Source organism: Triturus cristatus, chromosome 1_2 (genome assembly GCF_964204655.1).
Source record: "Triturus cristatus chromosome 1_2, aTriCri1.1, whole genome shotgun sequence".
NCBI classification, from domain to species: domain Eukaryota; kingdom Metazoa; phylum Chordata; class Amphibia; order Caudata; family Salamandridae; genus Triturus; species Triturus cristatus.
Genome location: NC_140580.1, coordinates 923,333,117 through 923,354,954, shown reverse-complemented (window position 1 = coordinate 923,354,954; position 21,838 = coordinate 923,333,117). Strand labels below are relative to the sequence as shown.

General features: G+C 46.1%; 1 protein-coding gene across 3 annotated transcripts in view; it reads right to left on the bottom strand.

The window, feature by feature from the left end:
* The window catches only part of UBE4B (ubiquitination factor E4B), a 918,898-nt gene extending 905,281 nt beyond the window's left edge, over positions 1-13,617 (bottom strand). Inside the window, exon 1 of one of the 3 annotated variants that reach the window (XM_085609806.1) lies at positions 13,175-13,617. In XM_085609806.1, the coding sequence (XP_085465932.1) occupies positions 13,175-13,198 (24 nt within the window). In that variant the 5' untranslated portion in view covers positions 13,199-13,617. The remainder of the gene's footprint in view (positions 1-13,174) is intronic. The other 2 variants (XM_085609805.1, XM_085609804.1) reach the window with 2 other exon arrangements.
* Between the last annotated feature and the right edge of the window lie 8,221 nt (positions 13,618-21,838).

Here is a 21,838-nt window from a genome sequence, read left to right as displayed (position 1 = left end):
ACTGCCAAGCCAGGTCCTCCCTGGACCGGAAACAAGCATCCTGGGACCGGTTTCAGGGTATTACCCTTCATCAGCCAGGCTAGCTTGAATCCAGTGGTGTAGTGAGCACGGGACCCACGTCTGGGCTACCCTTCCCACTTAGGCAAAAGAAACAATTGATGAACGGAATGCTGGACAATGCAAACATTCACCCCCAGGCACAAGGATCTGGGTTTAATCCATCATTCTTTTGCTCACCACCCCAGTTTGGACACAGCCATATGCAAATCAGTCTTAACCCTGTTCCTGATGGGAACAGTTTAGCCCGAACTGCCAAGCCAGGTTCTCCCTGGAATGAAAACAAGCATCCTGGAACCGGTTTCAGGGCATCACCCTTCATCAGCCAAGCTAGCAAGCTAGCTTGAATCAAGTGGTGTAGTGAGCACAGAATAATCCAACAAGATGCCAACTTGTGCACCCCCATAACAGAGAGAGAGGAACTGATACTGAGTGGGGTGCCTAGCTGCAGATGAATAAGGGGAAAGGCGATCCAAAATAAGGCAAGCTAGCCTTTGAGACCAAGAAAATAACATATGCACATGACAAACCTCCTGAATCTGAAACGACAATGCCAGAGTGTCCTGTAGGGGTCTGCACATTACGGTTCAAAATTAATGGTAGTTTTTTTTTAATTGATAAGCTAGCTGCACTGGCACAGGGGCTGGATTCGATGAATCAGAAATTGGAGAGGTAGGAGATCTGAATAACAGCAGAGCAGTGAATTTTGGTAACAGAAGACACATTGAAAGCCGTGATTAAAAAGCTGAAAAGTATGGAGGAAGAGCATGAAGAAGAGTGAAGATTTGGGGGCAAGGTCTTGCTGGAGCAATGTGCAGATCACTGGAGTAACAGAGCCATAAGGAGGATAGGGAATGTTTTTGAAAAAAACTGTTGATAAGCTTTTAGCAATGAAAACCTGTCGCTAGTATTTATCGTAGCAAGAGTGCACTGCACCTTAGATCCCCACACCCATTCCCAGTTGCCCTGCCGCAGTCCATCCCACTTAATCTTCTTAATACCAAGGGATATGAAAACATTACATACGAAAAGGCTAAACTGGCAATATATCCAGACCACACACAAGCAATTCAGGAAGCACGTCACAAATTTAGCTCAGTCAAGAAAAGACTTCAAGAACTTAATATACAATATGCCTGCTACACCCAGCAAGACTATGATTAACTATGAATGGCAGAATATACATGTTTTCAGACCACCATGTGGCAGTTACATTTCACAATAAAGCTGTAAAAATAAAAATGACCGTAGAGATGACAACTCTAGAGCAAACCAAGGCCTCAGAGACATTGAGTGACATATGGGACTTCAACTTTTAAAGTTCAAATAGACAGGTTGATAGACTGAGTAGTACCAACCAGGGACATGGGAACACTTATAGGAAATGGGAAAATATAAATATGAATAGCAATGCATTGGTGAAACTAGCAGCCTGGATACTATTGATAAAGATGTAGTACGCGCCAAATGCTTGACACCGTAGAAATACGTTCCACAGGTCTGGTGCCACAAGGTTACCATCTTCGTCCTGAATGAAGTCGAATGATGGGAACAAAAAAAATACAGCAATTTTTTTTCTTTGTGTATTTAATAATATATCTATGAGCACAATGGACTTAATGATAACTCATCTTGTCACCTCAGGTGTACTTGCTTACTAAAATAATGCTTAGGTTTGAGGGAGGTGAGCACAGGCGGTATTGGTTTGAGGGCTACGGGATTTCTGCTGGACAGCTCGGATTCAACGTGAGAGGAGGGCAGGGTAGGTACACAACTAAAAAGTGGAATTTTGGAATAAATAAAAGCTAGATTAGCTAAATAAGCAGTAGAGAGCAAACTGTAGGGAGTACTGTTTGCAATGTATACAATGTCCTACGGCAGACATTAAACGAGAGGATTAAATGACAAGGAAAACTCAGCAGGTTGTAGCTTATGTCACAAGACATAACATAGATGTGTTATTACTGCAAGGAAAACATCTTTTATAAACAAAAGCTCCCAATGGAACACATCCTGGTGGCCCCAAGAACTCGGACCTATTCCTACCCCATTGACCACACTAGGAACCTAGGCATCATTCTGGACAACAAGCTAACCATGATGACTCCTCCTGCTTCTTCATACTCCACAGGCTTTGTAAGATATTCAAATGGCTAGCCCAAAGCTCAAGACACATCATCACACTGGCCCTCATCTCCAGTCGACTGGACAACAGCAAGGCTCTACGCAGGGATCGAAGCTCACCACCTCCAAGAACTACAGACCATAGAGAACACCGCAACCAGACCCGTCCTGGATCTCCCTAGATGAACACACATCATTCCCTACCTCAGGGAATTCCACCGACTCCCTGAATAGAAAAGATGCCAGTTCAAGCTCCTGACCCATGCATACAGGACCCTACAAAACTGCAGACCCACCTACTTGAACCATAGCCTGAACTTCCATTAACCCACCAGACACCTCCACTCCGCACGCCTTTCTCTAACCATCACCCCTGCATGTGAAGTGGCAGAGGTCACTCCTTCTACCTAGCAGCTAAGACATGGAATGAGCTATCCTTTCATCCACAGAACTGCCCATCTCTTCCAGAGTTCCGAAAATAGACAAAGACCTGGCTATTTGGATAATCAACTGGCCCCTTCCAGCACCTGGATACCCTCACGGGTGCAAGAAGCACTCTACAAATCATCTGATTGTAGGAGAGAGAGAGAGGTAGAAATGTGGCTAGGAGATGGGAATTACACAGATACATTGCAAATTACTTTAGCTTTAGAGTCATTCTTCAAAAAAGGCTAGCAATGTCATCCCATACAAAGAGCAAGAGATCCAGAGGGGCGAAATTGGATTGTAAAACTAATACCAACCCAAACGCATATTACAATAGTGAATTTGTACAGCCCGAATTAAGATGACCCACAGTTCTTCCTGATGATCCCGGCCAACTGTAGTATGCTACACCAGCACACACTTGTCTGGGGTGGAGGACATACTGTTAAACTACATGGCACTATAGACCGTGCCAACATCAAAAAAAGGTAACATGTTGGGCACAAACTGCCTTACTAAAAATTTTGAACACTATGAACTACTGGACATTTGGATGATCAGAAACAGCCTATGGCATAAGTAAAGATAGCATTCAGTTGTACCTGGATTTGCTCCAAAACTGGATTTTTGGTTGAGGATGAAAGACGTAACTGGGTGGGAAACTAATGTAGAGCACTCACAACGTACACTCGGACCACTCACCAGTGGTCTTGTGGTTGTGTATCCTAAGCAGTATAAAAGCAAAGAGATTATTGAAATGTCAGCCCACTGTGGTGCTAGACATAGTATTCACATAAATTAGTCAGGCCATTACAAACAAGTTAGTTACCTTCAGTAAAGCCTTATCTGATAGAGACTATCTAGCCGCAGAGACCTTACCGTAGAATATTCCCTAGGCATCACACTGAATCTGGAAACATTAGATCAGCAGTAACTCTGCACATCTGAAGGTGGCGTCGTTTGGCTCTGTGTAGTATTGTTCGAACCAAAAGTGACATGTATGATGCCTATATAGGTGCCACCACAGGATGCTGATGTCAGTTTTTTTTCGCAACTTTCCACGTCAGAGTTGCGGAGCTACGTGGAAAATGGACCACTGGTGCGCTAAGCAAGGGCCCTTAAAAAAAGGGACCAGCCCTTTCCTCTAAACTCCACTTGCAGAGTGGGATGATGGAAAGGTCAGTAATGAACCTGCGTCTAGATACATCTATACCAGAACAAGGCATTACCAAAAGGTAATTAAGTTGTTCATCTGCTAAAGCCTTCTAGCCACAGATTCCTTACCCAGAGGTGGGGCTACTATACAGGTTAGACTAAAAAGTCCTAAAATACAACAGGCAAAGGGACTGTCACCCCAGACCGGACTGTTCAGGCAGTAGTGCTTCATAAAACATGTGCAAGGAAGTCCACAATGCGGTCTGACAGATATCCAGGAACTTCACGAGCTAATGCAGTCATCGCACCCTTGGCTCTGGTAGAATGAGCTTGCAATCCAGCCCATGCGTGGCATATCTTGATGCAAAGTACTTCCCAATGTGAGACGGTACACTTTTACACTGCCTTTGACCTACTCCACAAAGAGCTGATCGTCCACCCCGAACTCTTTAGTGCAGTCACAGTAGAAAACGCTCTTTTTGGATTTAGCCTATCGAGTCGCCTCTTCTTTATAAGGGTGAGGGGAAGCGTAGAAAGTAGGCAGAGTGAGGGATTGGCCTAAGTGAAAGGAAATTACCACCTTCAGTAAAAAGGATGCTTGAGTCAGAAACACCAGCTTGCCTGGGTGGATGGTAAGGTATGGGGAAAGTGCAGACAGTGCCTGTAAAACACTGACTCTCCAGGCAGACGTTATCGCCAACAGAAGGGGTGTCTTGATGGTGAGGAGTCTGATTGGACAGTTATGGAGCGGCTCAAAGGAAGCGCACATCAGGACTGTAAGAACCACGTTCAAGTCTAACTGGGACATAACAAAACGCGCTGTCGGAAAAATATGTAGAAGGCCTTTTAACGAACCTAAGAACAATAGGGGATTTTAAGACGGATGGCTAGTCAGGCAGCAGAAAAAATTCAAAGATGGCAGAAAGATAACCCTTTAATGTGCTTAAAAAGGTGCCCTGCTGGTCCAAGGAAAGAATAAACAAAAAGAACTTGGGGAAAGGGGTGCAGACAAGGGGTAAATATGTTGATCTGTACACAATGTCATCAACTTGCTCCAAATGCAGGCATATACCATTTTGGTGGAGGGACGGACTCCTGGCTGCCAAGATAACATTGCAGACTTCAGGCGGAAAGTCAAGAGCGGTCAAATGTCGACGTTCAATCTCCATGCAAGAAGGCGAATTTTCAGGTTTGGGTGTAGAACCCTGCCCTATTGCTGTGACAGAAGATCCTACCAAAGAGACAGCCTGATTGGAAGACCAATGCTTATGCACAACAACTCTGGATACCAGACCTGTACTGTGTCTGTCACAAAAAGATTGTGAAACGTATTGGCCGTGGTGGTTGGGAGTGTAGAGACACAGTTGAAATTCCCTGCTTGTAGTCCTGCTGCCTTAAAGCAATCCAGCGCTGAGTCCGCCTTCTCTCTTAAAAGGATTGGAGGCATCAAAGGGCCTGTCCATGAGCTAGGCCTGGACAGCCCACAAAAAAAACAGTAGTTTGTCAACTAGGCATGGCACCTAAGGGCCAAAGACTATTAAATTGCTCTGCCTAGCGAAACTGTGGTGTCTAGCCCACATCTTTTAGTGAACTTGGCTGCATCCCTCCCATCAGCAATAGTTTGGGAGAGTATGGCTCAGGTCTCCTCAGAGACCATGCCCAGCACTTGCATACCCGAGTCCCAGATCGTATTGGATTATCGGCCCAATAGGAACGAGATGTTCCCCAACTGCAGTGCCCGGCTGACAGAAGAGAACATCATCTTCCCAAAGGTAGCCAGCCTTTTGGATTCCCTATTCAGTGGACTGGTGGGAATACATCAAGATTGATTTTGGAGATGGAGGCCTGGATCACCAAGCTCTCTGGAGTGGGCTGATGGGTGAGGAAACTGGAGCCCCCTGGGGCATGGCGATGGCAGCAGGCAATTGTCCTATGCACAGGACCAGGCCCAGAGTAGGACGTCAGTAAGGGCTTCATTATTTGGGAATAATGGTTTGGTGGGTGCAACTCCACACATGAAGCACCTCTGTCAAGACTTTTGTCTTGATTGCCACCGACGGTAGCATATGGTCCAGGACCTCAGCCGCCCTCTTCACCACCACCACTGTGAATGAGGCACCCTCCTCCAAAACCACAGAAGGGGGGGGGGGGGGGGGGGGAGGACCGGGCCAGTGTTTGAGGAGGTGTCCAGACTACTGGCATCTGCCAAATCCAAATAGCAGGTGTCCTTGGCGCCTCTAAAGGCTGGTAACCATAAAGGTCCGAAGACACCCCCCCAATCTAGGCATGTCATAGTAATAAGAGATGAACTCCGATATGGGGATTCTGAACCGGTTTGTGTCGGTCAATGTCTGTCCGGCTTCTTATCAGAGTCGAGAATGATGAAGGGGTTACCATGAAGACCGTGCGTCTGTGGCGCTGGCACTCGAGCGGGTGCCAGGGACGGTTGAGGTCACTCGACCGACACCGCTCCGGATCAATCACTGGATCCCATGGGCCCAACTGGCGCGGAGGGCAAACCCATTGGAAGAAAACCAGTAAAGGCACCTCCCAGACTCGTGGGGTCAGAGGGTGCTACAGAGTGGTTGGGGCACCCAAAAAGTCTGGGATGCTTGGCGTGACAATTCTCTCACACATTGGCATTGAGATAGTACTCTGAACACCGCACACAAACCAAATGTGGGTCTGTCACCAACGTCTGGCGGTGTCAGGAGCAGCATTGCTTAAAAGCTGTATACTTGGTGAACATCCTACACACCAGAAGGGAAAGTCTCAAAACGTTTTCGAAATAATGTCAAGTCGAAAAGTGACTGGGGGGAGCTCTCTCCGGATCGCCACTGACTGGCATAGAGGGAAAAGAACTGACGTCAGCGCACTAGGGTGATGCCTACGTAGGCACCGCGCATATCACTTCCAGCACAGACAACTCTGACAATGCCACATGGAGCTGAACAATGCCCCTTACCGGTGAGCAGGGGTAGTGAACATCAAAAGTTTCCAGGTCCAGTCCGATGCATGGGGAATATTCTACGGTAAGGAACCTGCAGATAGAAGTCTATCAGATGTCATATTTCAAGGTAAATAATAATTCAGTCAGAGGCCATGGTATAATATGGAAAGCTTTTAAAGCATTGGTCAAGCGGAATGTATCTCTAAGCACTGCGGAATATTAAAGTCCACTAGGGGCATATTAGCTAAACTAGAACAAGATCTTTTTTAACCTGTGTTTATTAGCATTTTCCACAGAAAATACAAAAAAACAACAATACAAATGAGCATTGCAGCAATATCGGATACAAAGACATTCAGAACCACGGTGCAGATCCCACCGGGTGGGGGCTTTCACCCCCAGTTCTAGAACAGGATCTTAAACAATTGGAAGTGAAATACGATGAAGTAAGCAACCCTGGAATAATGGTAGAGATACAAAAAAATGAAAAGATTGTCACGATGAAGCAAACTAAGAAATGTATTTGGGGAAATTCCACTGCCACAGCATATGGGGAATGAGAGACCAGGACGTACACTAACCGGAATAGTTAAACTTAAGTTAGTATAGACACAAAAGATGGTTGTCATTGTACCAGTCAAATAAAATACCTGAATCTTTCAAATAATATACTTGGCTATTTGATTCTAAATATGAGGCAAACAAGAAAAACATTCAATAATATTCGGAGGAGCTTACACTTGCATGGGTTGAAAATGTATAAAGAGAAGTGTTGTGCTACTCAATCACAATAGAAGACATAAAAAATGTCTGACCTAATAAAAGGAAAGGCGCCTGGTAGCGATGGGTTACCAGGCGAATTTTATAAAGACTGTGAGACCTCCTGGATCCACACTTGGCTTGAAATGAATGAGGAAGCAATACAAAAGGGCAAATTGCGTCCAACTTTTCAAGAAGCAATAGCAAAACCATTAAAAACCGTCAAATCCCCTGCGGCTCTGCGATTCATACAGAACACCATCTTTAAAACATTTGATAATAAAATTATTGCGCAACTTTTAGCACAAACAGTGTTACTCTTACTACATGGACTGGTCTTACCAGACCAATTCGGGTTCGTACAAGGATGATCAACGGCAGATAATTTGGGAACATTATTTGCATTAGTACATACAAAAACGGACTTAAAAGCACAGATAGTCTTCCTGGACACTACTAAGGCATTTGTCTCAAATGATTGATTTTATTTGCTAACCTTCCTCTGGAGGATGGGAGTGGGTGTGTAATTCTTTATTGCTCAATTATCACAAATCGTTAAAAAAAAAAAAAAAAAAAAAGAGTAAAAAAACAGATCCATTATTCACCAATTAATATACAACTGTGTACACGTAAGAGGATGGTTAATTATATGGTTATATGTCACCACACTGGAACATTATTACCACCTATTTTATCACAATTGTTAAAAATGTGTAAGTCGAATAAGTTGCGCTTGTCGGATTTCCAGGGATGTGCAATAAAAACTGTAAACATTATATGACATAGTGCAATAGCAATGGAAATGTCTAAGTGCAAAAATTGTAGGCATTATAAGTCCTTGGGCAAATAAGCAAGAAAAAAAAGAAGAAAAATAAAAAAACAGGTGCTTCCATATACTCTTTAGGTGCTAATCATAAAAATTATTTAAGGCTGAATCATAAAATCCAACTACAAACACACTCAAAGTGCGAATACCTGGCAACAGCATCCATATATTTTCTAAAATGTACCTTGTCCTTAATTGCACACTGCGGATACCATCAATTTTATTGCAAATGATAAAAAAATCTATCATCTGACATATTAGTGGAATTGATTCACCTGATATACATAAAATAGGAGCCTGCGGGCAGATCTAGCCTCTGCTTTTAGAAATAGAGATTTCAATAATGCACGGCATATTTTAAGCAGTTTAGGACACACACATACAACATGTAACAAGGTTTCACGTTGCTCCCCGCACAGTCAGTTTACATTCCATATTTGGCCATTGTTGTATCCATATCGGCATGCCTTCTTTAGTTGGGTATATGCCAAGTCTTAATTTTAAAAATATTTCCTCTATGTGGGCTGTAAAATGGGCATTTAAATATGGCTGAATTTGCTAGGAATTATAGGAATTATCACAGATCAGGCATGAGCTTTTGCCACTAAAGCTGCCTTATCCGCACTAAATTTATAACTTTTGATCTTTAAAAAAAAAAAAAAAATTGGAAGTAGGCTTTGTCATTCCAGTAAGCCCTGTCCCCAAATCAAAACTCTGGAGAATGGGAATGGGTAAGGTCGATGATAAGGTAGATTTAATAACTTTACACCCGCCAGTTGCAAAAATAAAGTCAATGACTAGAACTCTGCGCCCATTAATAATAAACAATGTACCATACAATGACGCACCATCACCAATAATCTCCGCACTCATTATAGAGCCAATTGTCAGCCTATCGAGGGAAGTCTATAATAACAGGGGAATTCAGTTTGGGTCTTGTAATATACTCGCCTCACAGTATGCTGATAACATTTTGTCATGGGTTAAAAACCCGGAAAGTAATTTGACTCTCAAATTTGAAGACATCCTTTAAATGGGTAAATGGTCAGGTGGAGCATAAACTGGTCAAAATCACTAATGAAACCTATCACAGCCGGTACAGAATCATTGGCACTGAATTATTCTTCACATAGGCAGTGGGCACTGATTTGATAATTTGGGATAGAGATTTACTGAGATTTAGATGCGCTTATAAAAGGAGAAGGATGGCAAACTCAAAGAAAATAGCATCTAATGTAGATAAACGGCTCAAATTACCTAGAACAATGGCTGGAACAAATGCACTTTCAAAAATGGGGATACTACTGCAGCTGTTATATATGTTCTACAATATGCCTGTACCACTAACATGTGTGCTCTTTTACCAACTTTAATCCTTATTAAGCTGCATTGGCTGACGAACAGCAGCATATTAGCTGGAAAATGCTTCATAAACCATGTATTAAAAAGCTAAAAGTGGTTCAGTTGGGTAAGCACCACGGAGTGCTTTTTAGAACCAAACCATATCTTCAAAAATAATTTTAAATCAAACAAAACAATCCTGAATGTATTACACCTACAATAAATTAGCAAAAGTATAAATGTACTACTTTTTTTTTTCTCTAAAAAGGTTAATTAAATCACTATTTTTAGCTATAGTACGCCTGGACATGAAACATTATCACTTTGACGTTTGGACCCTGTAGATATGTGTGTCTGTAGATACATCAGATAGGGTCTTCTTCAGGACAAAGCAGACTAGCGACAGCCTTTGTTGGTTAGATATTCAAGAACATGAATCTACTCCTTTGAGCCCGGATGGAGCTTGTTACAAAAACGTTATAGTTTAGGATCATCCATGTGGCCCCATTCGTGAATCTGTATTTAAATGGCCTCAGCTGTGTTCCAATTATCAGCTGCGTCCCCCACTGGTCAAACACATCGGCCTCCAGGGGGTAGAGAAATCCCACTTGTGATTGTTGCTGCCCAATACAAAACTGATTTAGGATTGTCCAAATGAATTGGCTGCAGCTCCCCTCGCCTCTGTTAGTTCTCGAACACTGGGGGTCAGTGGTTACTCTCCTTTCTGCAGCAGAAACGAGAGCAAAATTGTGAGAATTTTTTTTCTAAAAAAGCTAATTAAAAACCAATAATGTAATAAATGTATACATTCGCTATTATTGTAGATGTGGTACATTCAGGATTGTTTAGTTAAAAAATTTTGAAGAAATGGTCTGGTTCTAAATAGCACTCAGTGGTGCTTATCCAACGGAACCACTTGTAGCTTTTTAAATTCAATACCCAGGTTCCGAGGGAAACAGGGTGACCCCACTGATATTAATGGTCATAAACCATGTAAGCAGTGTGGCTCTGCAGCACCGAATCTTTTACTATTTGATAGCGCAGGCACAACTTGCAATATGCTGGTTACCTAACAGTAGGTAGCTTGCACAATGGGGCGTGAAACAGGCCTGGCGAGTCCCCACACTCTAGCCAACCTGATCATTAAAGCTCCAGTTAGGTCACATGATTAAATCCATATGATCAATTGTTCAGTTTCAGAACGGCCAAGATTGGCACAGATATATGGGGCAGACAATCTACTCACGACACATATAATTAGTTTAGAATCCCAAGTTAGCTCTCGGGTGTGAACCACTGATGGTAAAAGGATTACAAGAAGTAAACTTACCATCTGGGAAAACCCATACATTGAGAAGCCACGGTCCGGGCACCTAGGAAATCAGTCACCATAACGTATAATATGGTTATGACTGACATAACTAAAAGGTGGTGTTCCAGGGATGAATAGTTAAAGGATTCAGGAATAAACTTATCAGATGACCAATGGGAATATTGAGGTCATACTAAGGAGGAGACTATGAATGGTAGACACAGGTAAGTTCATTATAAGTTTTTGCACACACTGTACTTCATGGTGCTTAATATGTTCAAATACAGTGGAAGAGAAAAGGCTGACTGCTGTAGATGATCAGTCTAAGCGGCAGATTTGTTTTCTACTTCGCATGGGGGCGTCCGATTATGACGTTTTGTAACCAGCTGTTTCAGATAGTAAACGAGATCAAAGTTATCATGAAAACCGAGCTACTAATAGCACTCCGTGGATACATGAAATTGGTCACAAAAAGTAGTAGAAAATGTGTAGGTATTGCACTGTTAATGGGGAAGAGCAGCGTGGACATGTCATGGGGCAGAGGAGTAGCCCCCCACAACGAACGCGTGGTGAAAGACAGTCTCATGCAAAACAAACTCTGCATCTATAATACATTGTTGAAGGAGACATTCCGCCCATAAGGCATTTGAAAATTCCTGGAGGCGATATCTGGAAGAGAAGGAACCTGACTGATGGATCACTAAAAAGAGTGGAGGATACAAAGACGGCTTATTATTTAGAAAATGTGCTAAAATTTGTTTTAACATGTCACAATAGAGATGATCTATTTGGGCTTTGAAAGGTCGAATGATTGTTTATCTATTACTATTGTACTGGTTCAGATGAATAATACCTACATATAGATGCTATGGCTACGAAGTTCTGGCAAAACGTTTAGCGCAATGTGATACAAAAAAAGATCTCTGAAAAACAAGCAATAACCACAAGGATAGCTACATAAAATAAAAAAAATCTGTAACCTGTATGATACACATTAAGCTGGGCAGCAGGTACATTAACACGGGGTGCTACGTTACAAAGAGTCAACATTCTATAACTATACTGCACAGAGATCTCTCCAGCAATGCATAGCTACCAGAGTATCCTTGCAGTTATTATAGCATGGAACTTGCTGGGTACACAAAGATCTCTGCAGGAGGTGCCTCAACCCCGAAAAGTATTTTAAAATGCAACCTGTTATCAAGCAAGCTAGAAAAAAAATCAAAGTCACACGTGTTCTCGTTGACAATTTCTTATGCCCAAGGTATTTAGAAAATACATGTATTGTCAGATTCTGCTCCCTTTCTGCTGTCAGCTCTTGTCCCCCAATGTATTGAATCCCGGATTATTATTGTCCATATTTTCAGCACCAAAGTAACTACTCAGCAGCCTTAATTTGCAGAGGTGCCGCTCCGGTGATGGAGCGCGCACAATAAATGTGCTTTACGGGGGAGGTAGGCAGAACCACAGCTCGGAGGTGTAAGGAAACCAACTGCGCTGAAGGGGGCGCAAAAGAGAGCTCTCAGGAGTAAGGGGTACAGAGTGACAAGTCGAGGAAGCGCACAGTGACAAGTCGGGATCAGAGTTGGCGCAAACTATCGAATGGGCATTTGGGGGACGCACAGACATGCAGCCCTGATGGGACGCAAGGATAACAACTCATGGTGGTTGGGAGTGCAGAGGGTGAGATCATGGGTCACGTTCAGGGTGAAGCCCGGAGGGGTGAAAGAGGGGGGGGGGGGGGGAGGGCACACAGTAACAGGTGGAGAGCTAAACATAATAAACGGAGAGTAAAATGACGGATCAATCGGATAAAGGGTGAAATTAAGCAGAGAGTGACAGCTCCAGAAGTGCTGTGGAACCAACTGATCACCCAAAACTAATAAGACTGACTGATGGCTCCAGAGCATGACACACATGTCAGTTCGAGGGGACGGGAGGAGATGCACACTGACAGGTCCAATGGATGGAGCAAACTACGAGTTCCAAGGGAGAAGACTACAGGTTATAAAAGTGGAGGAATAAGATGACAGGTCTGGGGTGGAGGCACCAGACTAATGGCTTCGTGGGGATGCAACTGACAAGATCTGCTTCTTGTGCTCCCCTTATCTCTAACAGTAGTAAATTATCTTCCACCTGTCCAGTGCGTTCACCTTTCTAAGAAAGAATACACCAATAGCCCTTATTTTAATTCATGATTCACATTGGGACAGCACTTTCTCACCTCGTCCGCACTCAGCTCTTCCATGGTTTTCCTTTTAATGGCTGCAAAGGGGGTGCCGCCTCGTTGGGGCGCGGGTTTGTGGCTACACGGCCCTCTTCAGCGCCTCATAATGCGAAGGGAGGGTGGTGAGCCTCCGCGGCCACCGTCCGTCAGATTGGCTGGATCTGAAGGGGACAGTCGGCGCCCAGCGTCTACAATTCTGCCGCTGCGCCGTGTGCTTGCCGCGGTGCTTTGCTTGCACTAGTGCCCAGCTGTCACTATGGTTTCTTGCCCTGCTATTAGCCCACTACACAGCTGCGGTGACCGGAGCTGCCGCTCTCAGGATTATTCATCAAAACACCCAGGCGGCCATCTTGGACACGTCACGTGATTGCGCGAGAGCACAGCAAGACGCCACTACTCAGCCAATTGAAGAACCCCATCTCAAGAATCCCTACAGCAACAGAGGAGGGGCTGGGTGAGGGCGGGACTTATGGCGCCGTCTCCGTAGCAACACCGCACAGGCGGCTGGAAATGGGAGGAACTAGGTTGGCTGAAAGGAGGAGCTCAAGAAACTTAATGAGGTGGAGCTCCTGAAAGTGAACGGTGACGGTTATCAGTGGGAAGAGCCTTGGTGAAATTTAGCCACGCCGGTTAAAACCCAGTTTACGAGTCTCAAACTCTATAAACACGTAGAAAATACCTCCCCTTGACAGGCAAGTCATAGGTATAGAAAGAAGACTATTCGGCTAAACCCACTGGACTCTGTATAGCTGAAGTTCTGCGCTAAAGCTAGACGGACCTGTAGTATGGCTCCGACTACGGGCACATTCAAGTTAAATCAAATCTATTTTAATTTCGTAAAACTCACTTACAAATTTGTATTGCGATTTTTACTGGGAGTCGTTGAAGCACTGTACAGCGAGTAATAAATTACTCCGACCGCATAGTTAGTGGTTTGTTTAGTGGTTATCTGATTCTAGACAGAGGCACACCTAGACCTCCCTTTTGCCCTTTTGGGGGGGGGGGGGCGGAAAGTAACAACAGTCTCAGCAATGGGACTGGACAATAATTTCCTGCAAAGGAGAGCTAACCGTATAGCCAATATAAGAGGAACAAGCATCAAAATGCAATAGGTCTCGCCTTTCATTAAGTTAAAGCCATATGCTTTGCTATACAATACCATTAGCAAAGCAAATAGCTTTAACTTAATCAAACGCGAGATCTATTGCTTTTTCAATGCTTGTTTTTTTTATAGTATTGGTAACTGACAAAGCAACGTATTTAGTTCGGTTACAATTGATTTTGAGGCAGTGGTTTGCCCCTGCACTTCTCGGAGATTTCTCGTTCCGGTATTTGGCCATATAAACGTGTTATAAAAACAGTAAAGCAAACAATAATTACAAATAATGGGTGGTGGAACAGTTGAAAGTGAGTAAATTATACACTGGATAAAGACAGCAAGAAGAAAAAGAAAATGGACAAGGAAATTAGGGATAGAATAGGCATTACAAAAGCATAAGGGCTGACAGAGAATGGTAGCGATGCCTGAAACATCAGATTACGGCCACTATAATGCCGAACAGTAGTCGAGGCAGTGCCCTTCGCTTTTGTACTCACCGGTCTTCAGCGTAAGACAAGTTCCCATATCTGGCCCCTGTCAAGTGCTTGAAACAAGTGAAAATCTTGGTGGGGTACAGGGAGTGAAAAGGGAAAGGCTGTGGGTGGTAAATGTTTTCCACCATACAACATAATTAGTAAATTTAAAATGAACTATATACATATTTCAAAATATAGCAGTGTAATGTTGCTGTTACCTCCCTCAATAAGCACAGGACTCCAGGGATATCAGGAACTCCAATTATACTTTATTGATTATACAGAAGAGAGCGCCGGGCCAAGTACGACCTACTCGCTGCCGCGGCTCCGCTCTATGGCGTTCCCGCGGTTCACGCATGCGCATTACATTATTGCACGCTCTGCCCTCGCGCGCTACGTAGCCACGTAGCGTGCGAGGACTAGAGCGCACACTACATATCTCCCTCCTTTTCCATGGCCCAACGAACATGCAGTCCTCACAGTCTTTAGGGTATACACCCTCCATCTAGCTCAAAGTCTCTGAAGCGGCTAGGCCTCACAATCGCTCTGCCGGCTCGGGTGCGCCTTACCGGGGTGCAGGAATTTCCAGGATCGCTGCTTCCAGCTGGGCTCCCCTCCATACCTCGGGGGTCACCCCGCCCCACTCTGTCCGGGCTGCGGCCTTCCTCCGTCGGTAACTCTTCCAACTCCTTCATCCCCGGATCTTCCTGCTCCTCGCTGTTCTCTCCTTCAGGAAGTGCACTCCCTTCATTGTCTTTTGTATAAGTTTCTTGGGGTATTTTCTCGTTCTCTTCCTCTGGCCATTTTAGGATCTTGTTGCATTTCGCCATGCGGTCGTGGGACCACACGTTCCCGTCGCTGAGTAAGGCGGCTCTCTCATACACCTCCTTCACCTGTAGAGGTGGACTGTACTTGCTGTCTCCCTTCTTCCTTCGTACCGCTAATTTGACTCTCACCCACTCCCCTCTCTCAAGATTGGCTTCTTTGACCTTCCTTCTCTGGTTGTAGTACTCCGTGTACACTCTCTGGGCCTTCTCCAGGTTGTGTTGTACTACCGCTGGAGACCATTTGCTGGTGATCGTCTTCTCTCTCCACATTACGTTGTCCTTGGTGAAGGGGTGTCTCCCCCTCAGGATTTGGAATGGGCTATACCCTGTGCCTGTGGGGGTGATGCGGTAGGCCCACATCCTGTTCTGTATCTCTTTCTCCCAATCTTTCCCCATCATGATGGCTGCTTGGATGGACCCCATGAGCACCCTGTTGAAACGTTCTACCTGTCCATTGCTCGACGGGTGGTACACTGCGGTATGTAGCAATTTAATCCCATTGCGTTCCGCATACTTGGTCCACTTTTCGTATCTAAATTGGGGTCCATTGTCGCTCAAGATCGTTCTAGGAATGCCTTCTCTTAGGAACACCGAGGTGAGGAATGTTATCACTGTCTCTGCCTCCATTTCCTCCTGTATGTGTATTTCCGGCCATTTGGAATACTTGTCGACCAGGACACATAGGTATTGGGGCGTACCGTGGGTGTCCAGCACTGGCCCCAGGATGTCCACCACCACGTCTTCCCACGGCCCACTCGGGAGCGGGAATTTCCCTAGTGCTGGTCGAAGGCAAACCAGTGTTTTGTCTGCTCTTTGGCACTGGTTGCACTCTCTCACTTGTCTTTCCACCTGAGCGTCCATCCCTGGCCACCAGTACATGTGCTTCGCTCTCGCCTTGGATTTTACTATTCCCAAGTGTCCCTCGTGTAGTATTGCAATCAATCGGGGGACCACTGCTGCCGGGGGAACCACTTTGTCTCTCCTGTACAAGAATATTCCTTCATTCCCCACCGATAATTCTTCTCTGACTTCATAATATTTTCGGAGTGCCTCTCCTAGACGTTTCTTCTCTGGCCATCCCCGTATTATGTACTCTTTGACTTTGCGAATTTCCTCATCTTCTCCATACGCCTGTATCCAATCTTGTTTGCTTATTACCCTTTCTGGGTCTTCCATTATTGCTACCATCTCTTCCTCCTCTGTAGCCGTGTCCGGAGCTCCTTCCATGGCTGCTGCCCTGCTAAGGTAATCCGCTACCTTGTTCCTCGTCCCTGGAATGTACTCCACATCGTATCTGTACTCTAGCAGTTTGAGCGTCATTTTCGCTATGCGGGGTGTGGCGCCAGCATGCCCGCTAGAGGTGAGTACCTTGACCAAGGGCTTGTGGTCCGTCTTGAGTAGGAATCTTGTGCCCCATAAGAATTGGCGATATTTTCCCATAGCCCACACCACAGCTAACATCTCTTTCTCAATCACACTGTATTTCTGTTCGGTGGGCGATAGTGTTCTGGACGCGAAGCTGAGTGTTTCCACCATTCCATCTCTCCTTTCCTGCATGAGTACTGCCCCTAGGCCTTTTTCGCTGGCATCTGTCGTCAGTATGGACCGGCCGAGTGGATCATATCCTTGCAAGGGCACCGCTTGACTGATGTCTTTCTTCAGGGCTTCAAATTCCTTCTGTGTGTCATCAGTCCATTTGTTATCCGTTTTGTCCCTCGTTAGTTGCCTTAGGTGATGTGTCTTGGTGGCAAAGTGTGGCACGAACTTGCTGTAATACTCTGCCATCCCTAAGAAGGACCTCACTTCTTCTTTGTTGTTGGGGGCCATCGCCTTGCATATCGCCTCTACATTTGCTCTTTTAGGGGTGATGCCTTGTCCTCCTATCTCATGACCTAGATACGTGTCAGATGTCATCCCCAGCCGGCACTTCTCCCATTCCGCAGTCAACCCATTGTTCTCTAGTACTCTGAGTACCTTTTCCAGCCTCTTATCGTGGTTTTTCCTATCTGTTCCCATCACCAGTATATCGTCTTGAAAATACTGGACGCCCTCAATGTCCTGAAATAAGCGATGCTCAATTTTTGGAACACCGCCGCTGCTGAGGCGAGACCGAACGGCATTCTTCGGAATTGGTAGCACCCGAAGGGTGTGATAAACGATGTCAATTTCCGGCTTGTCGGGTGTAGGTCTATCTGGTGATAGGCAGACGTTAGGTCGATGGTGGAGAACCACTTTACCCCTTTGGTCTTGGCCAGCATTTCTTCAATGCGTGGTAACAGGAATTTTTCCACTATGAGACACTTGTTCAGTTCCCGAAGGTCCACACATAAACGGACTTTCCCGTTAGGTTTCATCGCCACTACCAAGGGGGCGAGCCATTCTGCGCTATCGATCGGCTCTATTATCCCCGCCTTCTCCAATCTGTGTAGCTCCGTCTGCACTGCGTCTTTCACCGCTAGGGATATGTTTCTGACTTTGTGGGACACTGGTCTGGAGTTTTCTTTGAGTACTATCTTGTGTGTAAATTTCTCCAGCTTCCCCACCTTCCCTCCGAACACCTTCGGGAATTTGCTCTTCATTTCTTCCAATACCGGCCAGCTCCCTGGCGCTGTCATAAGTACTTGTGTGTCGCCTCCTGGGTCTAGTTTGATCCCTAGATCACCTTGGTCCATCCATCCCAGTGGGGCCTTTCTCCGCTATGTACAATTTGCATTCGGCTTGTCTACCTCTGAATTCGAAGGTCAACTTCCTGTACCCCACCATGGGTATCGGTTCCCCTGTATACGATACTGGACGTATGTCTGGCGGCTCTAGTCTTGTTCCCAACTTGGGTTCGAATTGTTCCTTCCATACTGCTCTCTGGATGATGGTGTACGGGGATCCCGAGTCTATTACTATCTGGATTTTCACCCCTCCTATCTTCATGTCGCATTGTGGTTTGCGGGTTCTCTTCCCGTCTATCCCCAGCACTTGGTCATCGACACAAAGTACCTCCACGTCTTCCTCTTGCTCTTCTTTCTCCTCCCGTTGCTCTTGTTCCACGTACTTCACCATGGGCCTCTTCGTCTTCCTTCGGCAGACTTTCTCGTAGTGGCCCATTATGCCGCAGAACATGCACTTCGCACGGAACGCTGGGCATCGTTTGTCCTGAGCTGTGTGCGCTAGGCTGCCACATCTGTAGCAAGCTCCGTTGTTGTCCCTATTCTGCTTCCATGTTTGTCCTTGTTTCCCTTTCCATTTCGGAGGTCCTTTACTCTCCTGGGGCGACGGTTTGCTTCTTCCTTGCGATTCTGCATCATCCACTTTGTTCACCATGGTCTTCGGGAGCGCCTCCCTTTTTGCCGCTTCCGCGCACCTTTTTGTCAACTCCGCTTTCTTCACCATCGCGATCACTTCTTTTAGTGGCGCCTCACTGTTCGCCTACAACTTGTCTTGTACGCTCTTGTTGGTAGTATGCATGACGATTTGGTCCTTGATGAACTCATCGTGCAATGTTCCGTATTTGCATGTCACTGCCAGCTTCCTCAATGCCACTACGTATTCATCAATGGTTTCTCCCGGTTCTTGTTTCCTCTGTTGGAAGTTGTACCTATCTATCGAAACACTCACCGCTGGGCGGTAGTGGGCATCGAGATCTTCCATGGCGTGTTTAAATACGTCATCGTCAGCGTTTTGCCGGGGTTGCAGTACCAGGTTCTGGTACACCCTTATGCCCTCCGGGCCTAAATTGTGCAGGAATATTCTTTTCTTCCTCGCGCTGGGGAACTCTTCTCCATTTTCATCTTCAAGTGCTGCAAGGTAGTTCTTGAAATATTCCCGCCAATCCTCCCACTTCATTTGGGGTTCTCCTGGTCTTGGCAGAAATGGTATGAGCGCCGTCAGCGAAGATCCTTGGGTGCTCATCTCCCCCCGTCTTCCTGGTGCCGCCCCTGGGCCTTTTGGACTGTCTGGTGTGTCTCCCCTCTCTGGCTGCGCCTGCTCCTGTTGCGCCTCTTCCGACCCCCCGTCGCCGCGTGCTGCCGCTTCCGCCAGGTTCTCAGTGACTAGGCCTTGTGTTTGCCTCTTGCAGCTTCGCGCCGCCTATTGGTCTCTACACGTGGTCGGTTACCTTCTTCGCTGCCTCTGCCACGCTCTCTGTGTGTGTGTTCTTCCTGGGAGTGGTCTTACTCCTGTCTTCCCCTTGGCTGGCTACTGCTGCTCTGGCCTGTGCTCACAGGCGGTGGGTCGGGGCTTCTCTGCTGTCCCTGGTTCCAGATGTGTCCCAGTCTCGTCGCCACTGTAATGTTGCTGTTACCTCCCTCAATAAGCACAGGACTCCAGGGATATCAGGAACTCCAATTATACTTTATTGATCATACACAAGAGAGCACCGGGCCAAGTACGACCTACTCGCTGCCGCGGCTCCGCTCTATGGCGTTCCCGCGGTTCGCGCATGCGCATTACATTATTGCGCGCTCTGGCCTCGCGCGCTACGTAGCCACGTAGCGTGCGAGGACTAGAGCGCACACTACAAGCAGCAGCAATGAAAGTACAAATAAGGCATTTTTTGTAATTACGAGAGTGATGGAAACAAAGCATCAAATAAGATCACAACAAATCAAGGCACTTTAAGTATGCCAGGAGCAAGGGAAAAATATATGCTAAACCCCGACTTCCACACGTTATCGTTTGTTCGCCTTTGCAAATGGCAGTGCACTACCACACCATGATACACATATATCAGGACAGAATGCTCCAAAATGTACCACGGGTCACACGCTGCTCCCACCACGCTAATTTGCTTCACTTACGTATTCTTTGTGTAACCGATTTTCCACAATCGCTCACAATAATGGCAGCACTATCCTTCTGGAAGCTGTTGCAGCGCCGTTGATTGCAGCTGACCCCATGCGAGATCTTGGTGTCTGTGGCGCTGACACACTGTGATGTTCGTCTGACTGTTTGTGATCTTAGATGAACACGGCACCTCTCCACAGCCCAGCACAGTGCTCAGAGAACATGCAGGGTCTTCTCCAGCAAGCCCCCACGGCGACCCTAATTTTACTCAGTGGTGTAGCAGATACTATGTGAGACTCTACCACCTTGTGTGATCCTGGTGTCTGTGAATCCGCCACCATGTCTAATCTTTAACAGTGTGCTCTGTCACTGTGTGATCTTGGTGTTTGTTTCTGTCTGTTCGTGATATCTATGCGTGTTGTACCGTGCCTGATCTTGATTCTATACAGCTGATGCCATGATCCTAACCTTTTGACACTATGTGTGATTTTGGTATCTGTACATGGTCTTCGTCTGGCAGTGGGTGATCTTGGCGTTTGTAACCTTCATTCTGAGTGTCCTTGTATGTAGCTGACGCCATGTGTGAAATTGGTCAGTTTTGCTCTAACACTATGTGATCTTGGTGTTTGTACCTATGTTTCTTGGAATCTGTACAGCTAGGACTCTGATATTGAGCACTCTGCAGCTTACAGCCTTCATCAGTGAAGCTGACACAGAGTGTGGCCTTAGTGTCTGTGCTGCTAACACGCTACATTCGATCTTGGTCTGGCAGTGTGTGATCTTGAGTGTCTGTGATTCCCACTGTATATGCTCTTTTCTGTTTAGCTGTCACCCTGTGTGACCTTGGGATAAGATCTTCATCTGGGTGTGTGTGATCTAGGTGTTTGTGACTCCCACTCTGTATTCTCATTTCTGTGCAGCTGCCGTTCTGTGTGCTCTTGGGCTGTGATCTTCGTCTGGCTGGGTGTGATCTTGGAGTCTAACTCCCACTCAGTATACTCATTTCTATGCAGCTGACACTCAGAGTGATCTTGGGCTGAGATCTTCCTCTAGCTGTGTGCGAGCTTGGTGTTTGTGACCCCCACTGTGTATGCTAATTTCTATTTTAGCTGCACTCAGTGTGATCTTGGGCTGAGATCTGCCTCTAGCAGCCTGTGATCTCGGATGAACCCAACACCTCTCCCCTCCTGGTACCGCGGTGCTATGACAGCACACAGATCTGACCTGCTTGCGGAGGTCCACCAGCGGGCTTTCATACGGCTCCCAGTCCCGCTGGGTGGGGGTGCTCCGGTTGGCTGTGGTGTCCTGGATCTCTTCCTCCATGCGGCGGTTGGCCGCCTCCAAGCCCCTCACCCTCTCCACATAGCCAGCCAGCCGCTCGTTCAGACCCTGCATGCCCTCCTGGTGATTATTGGCAGACGGCAGCGAGTCCGTCCGACCCGTAGTCCGGGGACAGTGGCATCCATATTGGCCCGTACAGAAC